Genomic DNA, 15,890 nt, shown 5'->3' with positions numbered 1-15,890 from the left:
GCAACAATCTGGTAGCAGAGGATGGTTGGACTGACTCAATAAATAAACGAAAATGCCAAAGAAAGAAAACTCCAGAAACAAAAGAAAAAGACCCAACACCAGGGCAACATACCTCTCTAAAAAACCTTGGTCCAGCTGGCCCGGCTGGTAGCACCTCGTAAGGGCCCCTTTCCAGGGTTACAAGAGAAGATGGTCAACTGTTTTGAAGGTGGAAGAGGGCTTTATGCCCCAACGGCAGATAAAATGGCAGAACCATCTTCTAGGAGAAGAAAAACTCTGATTACAAACCTCCACTGCCTTGTGGCTATATCTACTACAGAAAAAGCTTCAGGAGTCAACCTTGAGGCAAAATCCAGAGTCGGAGTCCCGGAAGCAGTTCGTGACTGTCTACAGTCACGTTCTGGTAACACCTGCGACGCAGCTGGAATTAATCGTATTGGCTTTGCTGTTCCATTGGACTATTTCAGCAATGTGGAGAGGGGGGATCTGCTGCTTGGGTAACAGTCTATCCTCCATATTAATCTACCCAGGCCTCGTGCTCTGGAGAGGGCACTCCAGCTTTGCATACAGTATTGAAACAACACAGGAAGTGGCAGTTACAGGTTATAAGTCTTTGCTTGATTGGCGTAGAGTGTGACGCCAGGGGCAACTTTTGTCGGTGGGAGAGGTCACTGTACCTCATTGAGCAGCTACTGCCCACCTTAACCTGGGCAGCCCCCAGCCAGTAAGGTGCTGCCCCGGCATGGTCTGTTAACCTCACAGGGTGCGTGGGGTTTAGGGTCAAAGCCAACAAGCAGATTGATAACTTTGCACCATGCAACAAACAGAAGAAAACTTTACCCCTAAAGTTGGGCATCTGGAATGTTCGGAGAATGACCCCTGGCTTTTCTGACGATTTACAAGAGATAGATGACGTATGTAAGACAGCTGCCATTGACATGGAATTGAGCAGACTGCAAATGGACATCATTGCCCTTCAAGAGACAAGACTGTTAGACTCGGGATCCGTTAAGGAGAGAAACTTCTCGTTCTTCTGGCAGGGAAAATCATCAAACGAGTCTAGGGAATATGGGGTTGGCTTCGTGGTCAGAAACATGTTACTAGGAAGAAGCAAGAGAATTCATGGAACAACAATTTAATTTGTCAGAATTAGATGTTGAAGGAGAAGGGGAAAGTAGAAGTTTGGAGGAATCGCAAGAGGAAGAAGAGGTAGAGGAGAGGAGAGAAGGAAAGGCGGGAAAGAAGGGTGGGGGAATATGAAAAGCCGAGGAATTAACAGCACCTCAGAGGGAGACAAGACAAACAGTTAAGAAGGCTATAACAGCGGGAAAATAAAAACTTAGGTGAGAAAAGAAAATGGGGGAATTAGTGCATTTGATATCTGTAAATATTAACGGTTTAAATGCTCCTAATAAACGTAGTAGGATTTTGAATAAATTAAGAAAGGCTAAGTATTATATTGTCTGTATGCAGGAGACTCATATAAAAAAAGATCAAAACCATTTGTTAGAATGCCGGGCGTTGGGTAGAACTTATACCTCATTAGCAGGTCAAAAAAAAAGAGGGATAGTGGTATATGTACGACATCATTTGAAATCCCAACAGGTTTTTGCTGACCAGGAAGGCTGGGTTCTCATGCTCGAAATAGAAATTGCCCAGTGGAAGTCTTTATTGGTTTGTATTTATGCCCCTAATGATAATCAGAGGACTTTTTATCAAAACTTATATGTTAAATTGGGGAAACTGGAATATGAACATGTCTGTCTAGTGGGGGATTTCAATGCTGTAATGGATAAAATGCAGGATTATGTCCCGGGAAACATACAAGGAAGATTAAAGGATATTAAGAGAACATTACCAAAAATATGTAATGATTTAAGGGAGGAATTTGGATTACAGGATATATGGAGGTTGAGAAATCCCAATAAAAATCAATATACTTATTTCTCTCCCAGACACCACTCGTGGACCCGAATAGATATGATATGGATGTCTCTTGAGTTGAGGGGGCTGGTCTCAGAAGTGGAAATAGGGCCCAATCAGTGGGCGGATCATAACCCGCTAATGGTAACTTGGAAGATCCCACATTGTAGGAAGAGTAGATGGAGAATGAATATAGGTATCCTGAAAGATGAAGAATTCATGAGTAAATTTAAGAAGGAGTTATATCTTTTTTTCCAGGAAAATAAGAAAGAGGATACTTCAATATACAATACATGGGACACGGTTAAGGCAGTGATGAGGGGATGGTTAATCAAATATATGATTGACAAACGTAGGGCGGGTAGGAAACACCGAGACAACCTCTTGAATAAATTACAACGGGTGGAAGAAAGGATGCAAAATGGATTAACCCAGACAACATTGATAGAGGAAAGGGAGTACTGGCAACACCAGATTAAATTATTAGATCAAGAGGAATTAGCAAATAAACTAAAGTGGACTAAACAAAATTTTTTTGAAAGGGCGAATAAAACAGGAAAATGGTTGGCTTACCGGCTTAGAAAGGAGCAGGAACAACGGAGAATAGAAGGGCTGAAAGATGTAATTGGGAATTTCCATTGTACTAAGGAAGGCAAGAGAATGGTAGCTCAGGATTTTTTCACACAGCTTTATCAGAAAGGAGAGGAAAATATCTGTGAAATTCGGAAATATTTGGAAAAGACAGACTTGCCTAAAGTCTCGGAAACAATGAAGGAAATTCTTAATGCGGAATTTACGATGGAGGAAGTAGAAACAGTTATGAAAGCACAGGCGAATGGCAAAACCCCGGGTAGAGATGGCCTTCCAGCTGAATTATACAAAATAGTGTTTGACGTGATAGGAAGACACATGACGGATTTATTCAATGCGGTTATGAAAGAGGCTCAGGTTCCAGTATCTTGGACTGAGGCTTATATTTCTATTATCCCAAAAGAAGGAACTGATCTATCTCTTATTAAGAACTATAGGCCAATATCATTATTAAACTCCGATTATAAGATATTTGCGGGGGTTCTTGCAGCTAGGCTTAGCTGCTTCCTTAACCAATTCATTCACTCAGACCAAAACGGCTTCCTTCCTAATAGATATCTACGAGATAATCTTAGAATTATCATGAATACATTAGAATTTTTCGAAAATCGCCCGGATAAACAATTAGCCCTAATTTTTGTTGACGCCCAAAAGGCGTTTGACAGAATCAGTTGGGAATTTATGATTTCTCAATTGGAATATATGGAGTTTGGTGGGAATTTTATTCGGGCAATTCGAGCTATCTACCGGGAGCAGACTGCAAGAGTTCTCATAGATGGAGAGGAGACGGAGAGAATTCAAATTCGTAGAGGTACAAGACAGGGATGTCCCCTTTCCCCATTGCTATTTGTATTAACTTTAGAGCCCCTGCTTAGAGAAGTGAGAGGAAACACGGAAGTAAGAGGAATGAAGATTAGGCAGGAGGAAGTTAAAGTTCAGGCTTATGCAGACGATCTTGTATTTATCTTGGATCAACCACTGGACTCGGGCCTGAAATTATTATGCTTGATTAGAGAGTATGGGAAGGTAGCGGGGTTAAAGATGAATGAAGAAAAAACTAAAATCCTAGTGAAAAATATGACTCAGATGCAAAGGCAACAGCTGGAGCAGTTAATGGGCTTAAGAATAACAAATAAAATTAAGTATCTGGGTATATGGTTGACCGCCAGATGTTCCTCCATAAAGGAGGATAACTATCTTCCTCTTTACAGCCAGATGCTCAGAGACTAGAAAGATGGAAAAATCTCCAGCTATCAATTTTGGGAAGGGTGGCAACCATTAAGATGTGCGTGTTACCCAAATGGTTATTTCTATTCCAAACAGCCCCGGTAAGGTTGAATAAAGAGTTTTTTACAAATTTGGATAGGAGTATATCTAAATTTATCTGGCAGGGAAAGAGGCCGCGGATTAGACTTAAAATGTTACAAGAACCCAAAAATAGAGGAGGATTTGGACTCCCAAATTGGGAGCTCTATCACCAAGCAGCGAACTTGATTTGGGTGAAAGAATGGATGGTCCTACAAAAGAGACGACTTTTGACATTTGAGGGAGCCGGTCTTCAACATGGCTGGCACTATTTTCTATGGCCGGGAGCATCCGGCCGTCCTAGACATTTTGATGATCACTATTTATGTAGGATGCTTGGGTACACTTGGGAAAAGGTTAGAAGAAGAGTATATACAAAAGTTCCATGTTGGATTTCGGCGCAGGAAGCTCAGGTTTACCCGACATTGTATAAAGGGGAGAAAACCTTGACGTATGAAGGTTTCTTGGATGTTCAGGGTAATCCAAAGTTACGAGAATTATTAACTCTTCAAGGATATAAGATAGACTGGTGGTCTTATTCGCAAGTGTACTCCAGGTATAAAAAAGATTTACATAGTGAAGGAATCTACAGTAAAAGACAAGAATTGGATAAGATCTTATTAGAAGGAGGGAAAGGGATATTATCTAAATGTTATGCATATTTATTGTCTCTGCAGATAGGACAGGATGTAGTGAAGGATTGTATGATAGCATGGGGGCAAAATTTTGGATATCCCCTTGACTTCCAGCAATGGGAACAGATTTGGTTGAAAAATATGAAATTAACCATGGCCTCCTCATATAAAGAAAACATATATAAAATGATCTACCGGTGGCATCTACCCCCGGCGAGATTAGCTAAAATGTTTCCCGGGACATCTGCCTGCTGTTGGAAGTGTGGTTACAGCAATGGAACCTATTTTCACCAATGGTGGACCTGCCTGCAGGCGGTTAAATATTGGAAAAAAATACGGCAATGGATTTTGGAAATTACACAGATTAATTTGGAATTAAGACCTGAGATTTTCCTATTGGGGGCAAAACCTTTGAATGTTAAGTCAGATATATGGTTCTTGTTGATTCACATTATCACTGCAGCAAGATTAGCGTATGCGCAGGAGTGGAAAAATCAATACTTACCGATAGATTTGAAAATAATATATAAAATTAATGAGTGTGCGGAATCAGATAGACTAACTAGATTGATCAATGGTAAAAAAGATTCAGAATTTTATAACAGTTGGAAAGTATGATACGATTGGGTCCAGAAAAGGTGGGATAGAATAGACATATGATGATGTATATATATGATGGCAAATATGTATGTATAAAGGAATGATTTTATACTTATGGACAATGTAATCATATTATACCATGGTGGCAGGATTGTATATTTTATTTGTGTATTAGAAAAAAAAGAAAAAGAAAAAAAAGAAACACGTTACTAGGATCCATTACTCGACCTGCTGCAGGAAGTGAAAGAATTCTTCCTTTGCAGCTCCACTCATCAACAGGGCTGGTTATTCTTATTAGCGCATATGCACTGACATTATCATATTCAGTAGAATCCAAAGGCCAATTCTATGATGATCTGGCTGCTACTATCAAGAAAATCCCTGAAAGAACCACTGTTTATCCTTGGCGATTTTAATGCCAGAGTTGGAGCTGATTATAGTTCTTGGCCCACTTCTTGAGGTCAGTTCGGTGTCGGGAAGATGAACGAAAATGGCCAATGCCTGCTGGAGTTTTGCTGCTACTATGGTTTTTGCGTTAGCAATACATACTTTAAAACAAAGCCTCAACACAGAGTCTCTTGGAGACATTATGCCCAAATTTGCTCGAAATTTAAAAAAAGATAGGGAACAAGATGGTATTAATTTGAATCAGCATGATCTGGACAATATCATTCTAGGAAAAGAGGACAAAATGTTATCAAGGATCTATAAACTTTTAATAGACTATTGGATAGGGGATGAAATAGTTAAAGACTCTATGATTGCCTGGGGGAGAAATATTGGCTATCCAATTGATATGACAAAATGGGAAGAAATCTGGCTTAAACATATGAAATTCCTGTGGGCAACATCATACAAAGAAAATGTGTACAAGATGCTGTATAGATGGCACCTTCCACCTGCTCGTCTTTCTAAAATGTATTCAAATCTCTCACCAAACTGTTGGAAGTGTGGGGAGATTGGCACCTATTTCCACATGTGGTGGACCTGCTCCAGGACGACTGAATTCTGGAAAATTATACAGGCATGGATCATGGAAATCACAGGTTATAACCTAATTCTGAAACCAGAGTACTATCTACTGAACATCAGGCCAGACAACATAGGCACAAATATATGGTGTCTGTGTGTATTTATCACCACGTCAGCAAGAATATGTTTCGCCCAACATTGGAAGGGGAAAGACCTGCCGGCTGAAGATTAGATTTTGGAGAAAATTTTGGATTATGCGGAAGCCGACAGGCTGAGTAAAGCATTGAGAGATCAAAAGGACTCCGTATATTTCCAATGTTGGGACAAATGGTATGTTTGGTTGAACAACAGACGCCCAAAAAGTCAAGTATAACCAGGATTATGTTTAATATATGTTAAATCTGACTGAAGCCTACATACCGTAGAAAGTGTAAATATCATGTAAAGTTCCTGTCGCGATCATTTGTTTGACTATTTCTTTTTTTTTTGATGTATTGTTTTAAATAAATAAATAAATAAATAAATAAAAAGAATGCCGTTTAAAACACCGCCTTGTCAGTATTTGTTAAAGAGATCAGAAAGACAGCAGATTGGTTTGAAGCCCATTCAGAGGAATTGACGCCAGCCATCGAGGAAAAAATGAGAGCTTTAATTGCATATAAAGCCTGTTCCAGTGAGCGCAATCTACAGGTTCTGCGAGCTGCTCATAGCAAAGTCCAACAGACAGCCAGGAGATGTGCTAACGATTATTGGCTGCAGCTTTGCTCTCGAATCCAGATAGCCAAACCAATTTGCTGTCTTTCTGATCTCTTTAACAAATACTGACAAGGCAGTGTTATAAGGTTTTTTTTAAAAAATATGAGTGTTATAAGGAATCATTTATCATTGTCTGCTGATGCCCTCAGGAATTATTTTCTCCAATGGCCACACCTGGAAACAGCAGCGACACATTGGCATCACTTCTCTGCGGAAGCTGGGCCTGGGCAAGAAAAGCATTGAGCATCAAATAGAAGACGCAGCTCAGATGTTGGTGGAGATCTTTAGAGAAACAAAGGGTATGTAATTTGGGGTAATGGCTCACATTTTTCCACTGTGTATTTTGAACAAGAAATGTGTATTTGATATGTGTATTTGATATGAATTTTTCTTTACATTTTTGAAACAATTGATAGAGTTCCCAATAATTTTTTTTCATCCTGTAGCAGTCCTGTTCTTTAATAATTCATTATGAAATATCTTCATTTGCAGGACAGCCCTTTGACCCATCAATTCCAGTAATAAATGCAGTTTCTAATGTCATATGTGCTTTGAGTTTTGGGCATCAGTTTGCCCCTGAAGATGAAAACTTCCAGAAGTTAATTCAAGCCCTTCAAAGTATTGTGAAATTCAGTGGTCGCTTTTTTCATTTGGTGAGTCATGTTTTCTATTAAAGAGGCAAAACTCTTTCCCTCAGTATTTTCATGTAATCATGAATGGAATCCATGGAGGAAGCCTTGGAAATCATCTTTTGTACTATTATTCCCAGTAGACTGGACAAGTCTTTTAAGTTTTCTTGTCAAGATTTTGGAAGTGGGTTGCCATTGCCCACTTCCCAGGGTCTGAGAGAGAGGGACTGGTCCAGTTTCACCCAATTGACTGAGTGCTTGAGTTGGGACTAATACTCAGTTTCTAATTTGTGCATTAACCTCTGTACCAGAGTGGTTCTGCCAATGAAGGAATCCATCATTTCAGTATTCACCAGCAGTTGGCTGTCCATCCCATGTTTAAACAGTTCTAGAAAAGATGGTCTACCACTTCCTGGGTCAGTCCGTCATTGAACAGTTTTTACAATTTTTTCCTAATACCAAACCAACATCTGCTTCATTCTGATTTAAACCCATGGCTTCCATCCAGAACTTCTTTTGCTGCATTAACAGAGGGATAGAATCAAAATCACATGAAGGGTTAGTACCACTTTACAAGGCCTTGGTAAGACCACACTTGGAATATTGCATCCAGTTTTATATCTGTTGCAATATTTTTAGGATCAGACTCAATAATAATATTTAGAGTTAGAGATTCAAATATATTTCTCTTTAATTATAGTAGGCATTCTATATTCACTGAATATTCACAGATAGAAGCAAGGAAAATGGCGAAGGTGGCTCCTTATATATACAAAGGGTGGAGCCAAGAGTAGGAGTGGTGAATTATGAATACATTAAGAAACAAAGAATAAGTTAACCCCTGATATCCCATATATACATTATTTACACATTAGGGAATAAGGCATTTACATCTGACAAATCCCCCTCTAAATGCCGGTTCGCTATACAACACCAATTACATTCAGATTCAGGACAATATAATACATACAATCTGGAAGTTAAGTATTTGTGCTGTTTAGAAGGTAAAGGCTTCGTCAATATGTCAGCCAATTGTTCAGAGGTATCGCAATGTACTGCTTTGATAAATCCATCTTGGGACAATTGTCTCACATGCTTAAATTTTATATCTATATGTCTGGATCTTTGTCCAATGGCATCGGATCTAGATATTTCAATGGCCGCTTTATTGTCTTCATGCATAACAAAAGGCAAAGCAGGTTTTTTCCAAACATCTGAAATTAAATCATTAAACCATACAAGATTATTTGCAGCTTTGGATAAACAAACATACTCCGCTTCTGTGGTTGAAGTGGCTACCAATTCTTGTTTACCAGTGTACCAGTAAACTGGACAGTCATTTAACAGAAAAATATAACCAGAGGTACTTTTTCTGCATGATGTATCTCCAGCCCAATCCGCATCTGCGTAACATGTAAGTCTTGGTTCTTTGTTATCACTAGGCTCTAATACTAGACAAAAGTCCAATGTACTTTTCAGATATCTTAAAATTCTTTTGACAGCTTCCCAGTGATACATTGTTGGTTTACTAACGTGCCTTGATAATAAATTGAGTGGTAATGCAATATCTGGTCTGGTCCAATTAGATATATAAAGAAGTGAACCTATTACTGATCTATAGAATGTATTATCCTTGAATTCAGGGGAAGATTCATCAGTATTTCTAAGGAAATCAGTTTGCATAGGAGTGTCACAGGGTTTGGCATTGTTTAAATTACATTTGTTTAGAAGTTCAATAATCTTATCTTTCTGAGTAAGTTTGAAACCCTTTCTAGTTTTGTTAATTTGTACACCAAGGTATTTGTTTATTTTACCTAGAGATTTCAACGAGAAATGTTCATTTAACTTGTTTACAAAGATTTCTCTTCTCTCTCTGTGTTTTCCTATATATAAAATATCATCTACGTAGATCAATACAAACTCAACGTGATCATCACTCTTTTTGACAAAGAAACAGTTATCAGCAGTGGTAGCGTTGAAATCCATGGTTTTAAGTACTTTTACCAAGCAATCGTACTATCTTTTGCCAGATTGCTTTAATCCGTATAAGCTCTTGTTCAATAGCCAAATTTCATTTTTATTAGTGTATTGACTGTGAGGTGCTCTTACGTATATCTCCTTATCTAGTTTTGCGTGTAGGTACGCAGTCTGTATGTCATATTGGAATACATCAAGATTGAGTGTGGATGCTACTACTAGAGCTGTTTTAACACTCTCTGTTCTTACTGTGGGGGAGTATGTGTCAGTATAGTCCTCCGGATATTTTTGTGCATAACCTTGTGCAACCAATCTAGCTTTGTATAAGGTATTGCCTCCTTCTAGATTCTTAATTTTATAAATCCACCTGGTACCAATAATTGTTTTATCTTTGGGTGCAATCGCAGGTGTGAATACATTTAATCCTTGTAAGCTCTCCATCTCTTTTTTCATAGCTAGTTCCCATTTTTCTTTTTCTTCACGAGGTAGTTTTAATACTTCCTCATATGTATTAGGTGTTATTTGTTCACCATCCATATGCATTATGTAATCTTTGTATTTATTTGGTATTTGATTTCTGTTGTTCCTAATAGTTCTTTCTGGTTTGCTATGGTAGTCATGCAAATATCTTGCTTCCTTTTTTGTTAATGTGTCTGTCTTTATTTTGTGTTTACTATTTGTCCATGTTTTGGTTTTGTTTTTGCTTCTGTTAATATTTTGATTTTCTATCGTCCCTTCCTCACGAGATTTGGTATCCTTGCATTTATTCGGAAATATTTCATTAAGATGTAATTTAGACCAGTTGGCCTGTTCATGGAACACAGCTGTTCTGGAAACTATAAATTTATTATTATTATCAATGAATCTGTACCCTTTGGTGCCAGTTTCATATCCCATAAATCTTAATCTTCTGGATACGTTTTCTCCCTTTCTCCTCAATTGTTTGGGTATGTGTACGTCTGCAGTGACCCCAAATATGTGCATGTGTGCTAATTTTGGTTTCCTATTGTACATCACCTCATTTGGTGTCTTATTCACAATACTGGACCAGGTTCTATTTTGAGTGTAATTTGAATAATGTAGGGCTTCTGACCAAAATTGTTTGCCTAAACCAGCATCCTCTAATGTGCATCTAATCATGGTTTGTAATGTGGAATTCTTTCTCTCTGCAATCCCGTTTTGGAACGCAGAAAATGGACTAGATGTGTAATGTAACATTCCTCTATCCTTTAACCATTGGGAGAATTCCTTAGACATGAATTCACATCCCCTATCTGTCATAATTTGTTTTATTCTGATATTATGTTGTGTTTCTATGCGTTTATAAAATTCCTTAAATTTTTGAAAGGTTTCATCCTTGTGTTTTAATGTGTAAACAAAACCATAGCGACTATAATCGTCTACTATTGTTAGGAAGTAACGTTTTCTATAAGTGATTGATGGAGTTAATGGACCAACTAAGTCCATGTGTACTAAGTCAAAAATTTTGTTAGTTGATCTGGTGGATTTTTTTGGCCTGGGACTAGTTTTTAATTTAGTAGATTTACATACTGAGCATTCCAAATAATTTTCACAATTTTTTATTTTGACACCTTCAGCGTGTTCAATCATTTTTTGTACTACAGGAAAACTTGCATGTCCTAACTTCCTATGTAAGATATGAGCACACTCGTCATGTATTGGTTTACCTATTTTTGGTTTCTTCTCATTGTGTGTATCTGTGTGACCATGAGATATTTTACATTCATCATTGTCACTGTTACTAATATTTTCATCATCTGCCTCAATGCAATCTTCCATATTTGAATCAATGTTATGTAACCATCTTTCTTTTGTTATCAGATAGGGTAGGCCTCCTTTAATCATCACAGTGCCTACATTAGTTTTATTCTTCTCTAAAGTTGCTTTTCCCTTTGAGAAGACTATATTGATGTCAGAATCTCTGCTTAATTTTATGACACTTAGTATGTTATGAGGTATTTCTGGTATTAACAATACCCCCTCTATTTTTCCTAGACCAGGCAAGGTCACATTCCCTCTGCCTAGTACTTGAACTTTTTCTTGGTTAGCTACTTTTATTACAAACTTATCTTCTGTAAATGAAGACAATATATTTTTGTTATTAGTGGTGTGATTAGTTGCTCCAGAATCAATAAGCCAATTATTGTTCTCATTTGGTTGCGTTTTGGTGCTATCTTGTTTATTTAGTCCATTCAGTGAACCAGATTTTCTCTCTTTTGAATTTTCTCTGCCCCCTCTATTTTCTCTGTAATTTGGTGGGCTTCTATATTTATGTCTGTCTGTGGAAGACTGTCTATAATTGTATTTATTCCTATATTCTGACCTATGTCTTTCTTTTGAGATTTTGGGGCAATCTCTTCTATTGTGTTCTCTGGACCCACAATTGTGGCATTTAAAGGTTTCATTATATTTTTCTTGGAAAGCTACCTTCCTAAAAGGTTTGTGTTCTGTGTGATTGCTATAACGATTTTTTCTTGAATTGTCTTCTGCTATCAATTTGTTAGATAGACTTTCTATTGACAAATATCCTAGATTGATGGTGTCTAAGTGTGACATAAAACTATCCCATGATGAATCAAGTGAGTTGATAATAACACTTTTCATTGTTTGATCTGAAATCACTTCCCCCCTCAAATGCAGCTCAGCTCTTATTTTGTTTAAAGATATTAAATGCTCACTTATGGAAACCCCTGGTTTTACTCTGGAAGAAAAGAAGTCCTTAGACATTCTTGTGGTGGTAGCTACACTATCGCTGTGAAACAAATTAAACATGCATTGAATTATTTCTGAAACAGTTAGGTTTGGTTTGATGCTATGATACATTGCAGGAGACACGCTAGATATTATTAAGAAAAATGCCTTATGGTGTAAACAATCTATTTTTAAAGTCCAAGGTCTTCTTGGGGGACTAGTGATAAAGAATAGTAAATTTTCTTTCATAAATACAACTTGGAGCTGTTGATACCATTCTTGTAAATTAATGCCATCAACTCTAAGTTTTGGGAAGTCACTGGGTAAGTTACCCACATTATTTTGTCCATTACTTACAACCTGAGGCAGTCCGTGGTCTCGCAAGTGTAGAAAATTGCAAAACGGCATGGGAATGCTCGCAACGAGTCTGCGCGGTTCTCTGGCCAGTTCAAGTCTTTCCGGACCGTCTACGTAGTTTCGCACATGCGCGTTGTTCATTTCTTCTTTGACGTCGTCGTGGAAGGTTCTCTCCATTGCAGCTCGCTCGCTCCGTTCCTCTTCAGACGAGTCGGTCTCTGGCTCGGTCTTAGGAGTTCTGATGGCGGCGGCTGTTCTTTTCTTTCTTTTGGGTGCGTTGGCACTTGCTTCGGTCTGCGGTGTAGGGCGGAATCGACATGGCTCTCTGGGCTCGGGCGTCGTCGTTCTCGAAGTCAGGATGGGAGCGTGCAGGTCTTGAAGCATCGGCTTGTTCGCTTGTTTCTTCGTTGGCGCTTTGGAAATCTTTAATTTTGGCCCGAATGCGGCAAAAAGCGTCTTCATTGCTGATTTTACTTGGGATTTCGTTAAGTCGTTTTCATTTTCTGATTCTGGCTCTTCCGAAGAGTTTGAATCCTCCTTTTCACTTTCGTTGTCTGATAACGTTTTTGGCGCCAGAAATTTTGAACTGAGCATTTTGATTGGCTCTGCTTCGCTCACTTTGGAGGCTTGTTGAAACCAAGATGGCTGCCATTCAAAATTTCGCGCGGGATCACATCTTTTCTTTTTCATAACGACTTTCTCTGTAGTCGCATCACTCACAGTTTTTTGGTCTTTGGGTTTCTCTTTAGCGATGTTTTTCTCTCTCGCTGCTTCGCTGTTCTTCAGCATTTCTTGGAGGTTCGCGATGAGGCTTTCATCATTCTTCTGGCTTTTTAAAATCTTTAGTATCTCTGACCTGAGTTCGTTATTTTCTATTTCGATTTCTTCCTGGCCATCATTTTCATTTATTAGTTCTTCTTCTTCAGTGGTGTATTCTTCGGATTCTCTCGAAATCGCGTTTGTGGATTCGTTGATTATTTCTTGTTCAGTTTCTATTTCTTTGCTGTAGGCCCTGGTGTTGGGCCTATCTTTCTTGGACATTTTTAGTTATTTATTGAGTCAATTAACCATCCTCTGCTACCAGTTTGTTGCAATATTTTTAGGATCAGACTCAATAATAATATTTAGAGTTAGAGATTCAAATATATTTCTCTTTAATTATAGTAGGCATTCTATATTCACTGAATATTCACAGATAGAAGCAAGGAAAATGGCGAAGGTGGCTCCTTATATATACAAAGGGTGGAGCCAAGAGTAGGAGTGGTGAATTATGAATACATTAAGAAACAAAGAATAAGTTAACCCCTGATATCCCATATATACATTATTTACACATTAGGGAATAAGGCATTTACATCTGACAATATGGCCATGAAATAAAAAAGATCTTGACACTCTGGAAAGAGTCCAGAGAAGAGCAACAAATATGATTGGGGGCAGGAGACTAAAACATATGAAGAATAGCTGCAGGATTTGGGTATATCTAGTCTAGTGAAAACGAGGAGTAGTGGTGCATGATAGCAGTGTTACAATATCTAAGGGGCAGCCACATAGAAGAGGAGGTCAAGCTATTCTCCAGAGCCCCTGAAGGCAGGATAAGAAGCAATGGATGGAAACTAATCAAGGAGAGAAGCAACTAGAACTAAGAAGGTATTTCCTGACAGGAAGAACAATTAACCAGTGGAATGGCTTGCCTTAAGAGATTGCAGCTGCTTCATCACTGGAGGTTTTTAAGAAGAGATTGGACAACTATTGTCTGAAATGATATAGAGTCTTTTGCTTGAACAGGGGTTGGACTAGAAGACCTCCAAGGTCCCTCCCAACTCTGTTATTCCCTTATGAAAACCTAGCAAACCGAAAATCCAATCCATGTAGTTAATTCATTTTTTAGCTTGGCATGTGAATCCAGATTTTTTGAAGAACGGATTAGTTAGCCATGGTTAACCATATTTAGAAAGGCTCCTGGAGAGAATGAGAGAATTTTATAATAGCTTTATAAAAATCAATCTGCCTCTAACATAATTCTTTTCTGGAAGAATTTGGGAACAGCTTTTCTGGAGGACTTTTGAGGTCTGACACTAAAACATGGTTTGCCATATTTTAATGTGCTTGTAGTGGGTTTTTTTAGCTATTAAGTGCTGTCTATTACTGTGAGCTTCTGAGAGCCTTCTTTATTTGTAGTGGGGAATAAATAAACTTTTCCTTTTCCATTTCTATTAGATGTTTATTATGTTCCCAAGATTAATGAGCTACCTCCCAGGTCCTCACAAGGAGGCCTTGGCTTCCATAGAGACAATCCATTCCTTTGCCAAGCAAGAAATAGAAAAACACCAGGAATCCAGCGCTCTGCATGAGCCTCAAGATTTCATTGATCACTACCTTCTACAGATGGAGAAGGTATGGTTTTACTGTGGTTCAATACATGAAAAAGGAATCACTATATTCCTTGCTATAAGCAAACAGGAGGGACTACTGAAATTGTCTTCACTGGATTTTTTTTCTTTTTCATTCAATTCCTATTCTGAATTTAGCCCATTTTAATTCAGATTGCTTCTAAATAAGGGCTATATTGTACCTCTGCAATCTTAAACTTAAACAAGAGAAATTCTTTGTAGGGGAAGTTAGAGTTATTTTCGTTTGTCATCCTCTCATGTATGCCTATCACTCTTTCCTCTTTTTTTGTAAAGAAATTCCATTAAGAAGGAAAATAATTAGTTTAGTTTACTTTATTGTCATTGCACATCGTACAACAAAATTAAATGCCACCTTCAGTGTACATTATAACTGTAAAAATAAAAGGACATACACACATCCTTCACTATATTAACAGGGATTTTTGATTAGTACACAAAATTGTACGGAGCACACAATAGATACAAACTCGATTGCAGAAAATACATCTTCAGCAACAGAGTGGTCAATACCTGGAATGCACTACCTGATTCTGTTGTTACATCCTCAAACTCCCAAAATTTTAACATAAGACTGTCTACTGTCGACCTCACTCCATTCCTAAGAGGTCTTTAAAGGGCGTGCATAAGCGCATCAATGTGCCTACCATCCCTGTCCTACTGTCCCCATTTATTCGTACCCATTTCATGTATTCATAATCATGCTTATACTTATCCCTGCTATCTTGTACATACTTGACAAAATAAATAAATTTGTTAAAAAATCATTTGCACTAGACAAATACATACATACATACATACACACATACTTATCACACTTGTTGCACTGTATAGTGTAATATTAATGCAGTATCAGGGGTCCTCAATTTAATTAGAATGTAAAGGATGTTTTTTTTTAATTTATAGTTTTCTTATGTATGATGTACACTGAAGATGGCATTTAATTTCATTGTACAAGGTGCAATGACAATAAAGTAAACTTAAACTTATCTTGAAATGATCGGAAAAGGACAGATCCTTCC

At 38.0% G+C, this 15,890-nt stretch overlaps 1 protein-coding gene across 1 annotated transcript in view; it reads left to right on the top strand.

The window, feature by feature from the left end:
• Window positions 1–15,890, top strand: part of LOC148112999 (cytochrome P450 2J5-like) — a 46,746-nt gene that overhangs the window by 18,692 nt on the left and 12,164 nt on the right. Inside the window, exons 3-5 of the mRNA XM_087872419.1 lie at window positions 6,932–7,081; window positions 7,275–7,435; window positions 14,678–14,854. Coding sequence (XP_087728545.1) covers window positions 6,932–7,081; window positions 7,275–7,435; window positions 14,678–14,854 — 488 coding nt within the window. The remainder of the gene's footprint in view (window positions 1–6,931; window positions 7,082–7,274; window positions 7,436–14,677; window positions 14,855–15,890) is intronic.

The sequence above is a fragment of the Pantherophis guttatus genome, chromosome 6 (genome assembly GCF_059756535.1).
Source record: "Pantherophis guttatus breed Tessera chromosome 6, ASM5975653v1, whole genome shotgun sequence".
NCBI lineage: Eukaryota > Metazoa > Chordata > Lepidosauria > Squamata > Colubridae > Pantherophis > Pantherophis guttatus.
The sequence above is the reverse complement of the archived record's forward strand: the minus strand, read 5'-3'. Positions and strand labels throughout refer to the sequence as shown.